Source organism: Sinocyclocheilus rhinocerous, unplaced genomic scaffold, assembly GCF_001515625.1.
Source record: "Sinocyclocheilus rhinocerous isolate Xijiao unplaced genomic scaffold, SAMN03320098_v1.1 scaffold1948, whole genome shotgun sequence".
Lineage (NCBI taxonomy): Eukaryota > Metazoa > Chordata > Actinopteri > Cypriniformes > Cyprinidae > Sinocyclocheilus > Sinocyclocheilus rhinocerous.
In genome coordinates, this window is record NW_015644094.1 from 252,220 (window position 1) to 256,784 (window position 4,565).

At 34.5% G+C, this 4,565-nt stretch overlaps 1 protein-coding gene across 1 annotated transcript in view; it reads right to left on the minus strand.

Moving 5' to 3' along the window:
- Positions 1 to 721: 721 nt before the first annotated feature.
- The window catches only part of LOC107757960 (histone-lysine N-methyltransferase EHMT1-like), an 11,425-nt gene continuing 7,581 nt past the window's right edge, over positions 722 to 4,565 (minus strand). The window contains exons 15-21 of the mRNA XM_016575572.1: positions 3,297 to 3,441; positions 3,114 to 3,191; positions 2,767 to 2,882; positions 2,577 to 2,663; positions 1,817 to 1,895; positions 1,462 to 1,637; positions 722 to 1,325 (exon numbers count right to left, since the gene is read on the minus strand). Coding sequence (XP_016431058.1) covers positions 1,124 to 1,325; positions 1,462 to 1,637; positions 1,817 to 1,895; positions 2,577 to 2,663; positions 2,767 to 2,882; positions 3,114 to 3,191; positions 3,297 to 3,441 — 883 coding nt within the window. The 3' untranslated portion in view covers positions 722 to 1,123. The remainder of the gene's footprint in view (positions 1,326 to 1,461; positions 1,638 to 1,816; positions 1,896 to 2,576; positions 2,664 to 2,766; positions 2,883 to 3,113; positions 3,192 to 3,296; positions 3,442 to 4,565) is intronic.

The window sequence follows — 4,565 nt, forward strand, 5'->3', positions numbered from 1 at the left end:
AAAAACATCACTGAAAGCTTTATTTATCACAGGTATGATATTAAAATTCTGTAACCATTTCATAGTGAAATTTCAATAGGCTACATGGAAAAACTGATTAGAAAACAGCCCTGATCTCTGCTCTTGAGAAGACATGGAGTAAAAAAAGGCAGCAAAACATGTCCATCTGTTCTACTACTACTTTCGTTTTTGCTTATGAAAATCAGCTAAAAACCCTGTTTTTTATTATTACCTTTTTAATAACATTTTTAAATGTTTTTGAAAGAAGTCTCTTATGCTTAATTTATTTGGAAAACTGGAATGTTGTGAAATATTATTACCATTTTTATATAAATGTTCTCCATTTTAATATATTTTCAAATGTAATTTATTCCTGTGAAGGCAAAGCTGAATTTTCAGCAGCATTTACTTCAGTCTTCAGTTACATGTTCCTTCAGAAATTAGTCTAATATGCTGATTTGCTGCTCAAAACACAGTTCTTGTTATTATCAATAAAAAATATTTTTGTGGAAAGGAAACCGTAATACATGTTTTTAGGGTTCTCTGATTAATAGAAAGTTCAAAATCAGTTTTAATATTACAAATGTCTTAACTGTCACTTTGATCAATTTAATGTGTCTTTGCTGAATAAATGTATAATATATATATATATGAAGCACACTAGTGCTTGTAATATGTAGTGTTTCACTGAAGCACACTATAATATATATAGTAAAAAAAGGCAGCAAAACATGTCCATCTGTTCTACTACTACTTTCGTTTTTGCTTATGAAAATCAGCTAAAAACCCTGTTTTTTATACCAAGTATGTAACTGTTTATGTTTAAAAATGTATAAAAGTCTAATATGGTAGTGCCTATATCTCATACAATTAAGGAGCCTTACCATCATCCTAAGCAAATCAAATCTTTGTGAGACAAATTCAGATAAAAAAGGCCCAAAACACCTTTGATTAAAAGTCTTATTACAAATGCCCTCAACAGCGTGGTGATAAAATAAAGGATGCTGTATCTCTGCACAAATTGTCCTTCCTTGAAGCTGAGATTTAGGAAATGATGAGTTGCACTCCTGATCGTATTTATTCGTTAAAGATCTCAGCATATCCTGTTGTACTTGTGAAGGGCTCAGGGTTGAGTTATTGCTATAGCTGTGTTAGCTGACTGGATTTGTTCCACCTGAGCAACGGTCTGATCACCGAGCGCTTGAACTGAGCTGTCTGCGTGATTCTGGCCCAGAATGGTCTCCGAGTATCTACATTTTGCAGAGCCACACTGACAACAGAAGTACTTTTTCTTGATTTGCCAGTAGGGATCACCATAGTCAAACCTGATGAAAGAGCAAAGAAAATCTGTTTTAATTCAAGCAACCTGAGGAATTGCTTTGATTACAAATATATCAATGGATACATTAAACAAATAATGAGGAAAAAAAGAGCTGGAAGAAAAAAAATATAAAGGTTTACCCAAGCTCATCTCCAGCTTGAATAGCCTTGCTTGCATAGAGTGCAATTCGAGGAAAGCGCATGTCCTGGTGTTTGGTGAACACCCGTACCGGGAATAGATTGGGTTCACAAAGGTGATTCATAAACCTACTAACATTACCATAAAACTGGGCATCAATGCAGTAGACCTCTCCAACCTAGAAAAAAAAAAATCACCATTAAATACACACAAACATAAAACGATTCAAAAGAGGTGTGCTTGAGCTCTATTCACATTTTAATATACTTTAGCGCCCCCTGAAGGTGACATGTATGAAAAGCACTCACTTGAGAAAATGATAATCTTCTATTTTAGCATCATTTTGACAAGACTTGCCTTATTGTCTAGGTTGAACATGTACGAGTCATATTCTCGAACATTAGCTTCTCCATCTGAAATGATTTCACCTGCAAACCTGCACACAGAGAAAAATCCTCAGGGCACAAGTATTGGACCAAAACAGCATGAGATTAATCATGTCTGAATAATTGATAATTCCCCTAATGGCTTTCATTTTTGTAGCAAATTTGCATTAAATTAATATCATTGACACTGCAGTCAGTAGGAGAGTTCTTCAGAATGCAGGCATAGCTTCCTTATTATGCTGCATGTAATTTTTTCATTTTAAAATACTTTTATACCAGGTTAACATGAAGAGACAACTACAATAAAAGCCATTTATAATGGGCCCCAGCAAACTTCCAAGGAAGCCTCACGATAACTTAAAATGATTTAAAATAAGCCAAAACAACTAATGGAAATATTCCAATATTATTTTAATATTAATATTAATTTATTTATTTTTCTTTAAAGAACCAGGATTCCCAGGATTGTCCTGCATATATAATTTTAAAAGTGCCATTTGTACACCTGACATTTTTATAACAAATATAAATTTTTTCTAGATGTACCACGCCCTAAAAAATTATTGGGTAGAAATGAGCAAAATTATATATTTAAAAATCCTTATCCAGTAAATCAAAAACAACTGGAAAAGTCGCAATGCCTTTGAATAATTTTGTTGTGGATTCATGCTTATTTTTGTGTATTTTTTTTAATAATGTGTAAAGCAATAGATCTAAAGAAAGGGTCATACTCGCATACGAAAGTTCCCTCATGAATATCCTGCAGTGCCCGGACCCCCCAGCCCTTCCTCTCAGTCCTAAACACCTGCAGTCTGACCCTAAAGACGAGACAATTATGAAGTTGTGAGTACGTAAATTCAAAGTTTACGACACATTCAGAGAATATGCAAAAATACATACAGTATATACTAGTTATATTACCGAAGGCCATTCTGTATCACTCTATTTCGGCATGTTCTCCAACAGGAACAGGCATGGTTACACTCAAACAGGAAGGGTGGATCATCCCTGCAGATCTCTTTCAACAAGCGGCCATCCTGGGCACAAAGAAATCATAAATACTACTATTTTTAATAATAAGCATTACACAAATCATATGGTCATGATGGCATAACAGCACGATCATGATTAGTGACTATTACCGGTAATATGTTGTGGAACAGCTGCGAAAGAGCTGGGATTGGCAACATCTATTGTTTATGTCACTGAATTATTCCTATGTAATTTATTTTGCTAACATGAATAATTCAGCACTAGCAGCATCTTACCTTGTCATACCAACAGCGCATGCTGAGCTGGCCACAGATACAGCTGCTTGATGCACAGTCATCTTTACAACTGCAGTGCTATTCCAGTGAGAGAGAGAGAGAGAGACGAGCATTTCATATAGCTGTAATAACAGCGTTAACCTTGTTATGGCTTTTGACACTACGATTCTCTGAGCCTCTTACCTGTAAATGCGTTATGTTCTCGTCTATATTCACTTGAGAGGTAAAACAGTTCTCTGGAACGTATTTGAAGTTGCTGGGGCAGGGCTCATGGTCCACCCCATTCACGCATGTCACAGGGACGTCTTCATAGCCTCGGGACACATCTCTGAAAACCAACACACAACAGTCCCACAATCAAATAATATTTCACATTCTGTGTCAAATGTTCAATACATTTGGAGGCCAATCTTCCTTCCAAAGGAAAGCAGGAGGCAGACTCAGAAATGTGTGGAGACTATAGATTTCTTGTAGTCAAGCTAAATGAATGGGATAATGTTTCAGTTGTTGCCAGTTTTCTTTGGTTTTCAACGGAACAGAAGCTGCAAAAATCTTATTTGAAAATAAGCAGTACTGATTAATTCAATATAAATACTGCATTACAGTATGGACTTGAAATTCATAGAAGTTTCCATAGCAGTATCATCATAGAGTAGCAAATAATAGCTTACAAAACATACAGAGGCCAATCATTATTACTTTCTATAGTTTTCTGTTCTGTAACGTTTTGTGTATTATCAATATGAAAAAAAATAATTTAGTGTTTAACAACAAGTTTAGAGTTTTTCTTGAATCATCTCAAGAAAAAAAAGACAGTAAAAAGCAATTTCCCTTTTTTATTGAGGATCGTGCATTGAGACTTATAGAATCATAAAATTAATGGTGGTTAATTAAATATCAATAATGTTTTTGTTCATAAAAAAATTAATAATTCCAGCATAAATACCAAAAATATCTTAGCCTTTATGTGGGGGCTTGGAATATTGCATTGGATTCACAAAGAAAGAAATGTTTTAATCTCTATATTTTGCTTTAGCATGCCAGCAGGAAGTATCAATTTGCATTTCCAAACATTTCTCTTGCCATAAATTGTAATTCAGTAAGATACTTTTATGCACAATGAGTCTCGAAAAAACTAAATCTAATCTCACCATCATCAAGCCTGTCGGCGGTTACATAAAGAAACAGAAAAAAATGGAGACAGACTAAATTCCGTAAGAACTGTAGAAACATCTCTAAGACGCTTGGAAAAAAATTTGAATATGTAACAAAATACAAAAAAACTTGATATTACTAGGGATGGGTACCGAAACCCGGTATTTAATCGGTCCCGGGGCTAACGCTTCAAAACAGACAAACAAGTTACACTTTGAGCTTCGGGTGCATGTCCAAAATCAAAATGCAAATCTGCTCTTAATCTGAATAACGTTATAGCTTTAATAAGCATTAATC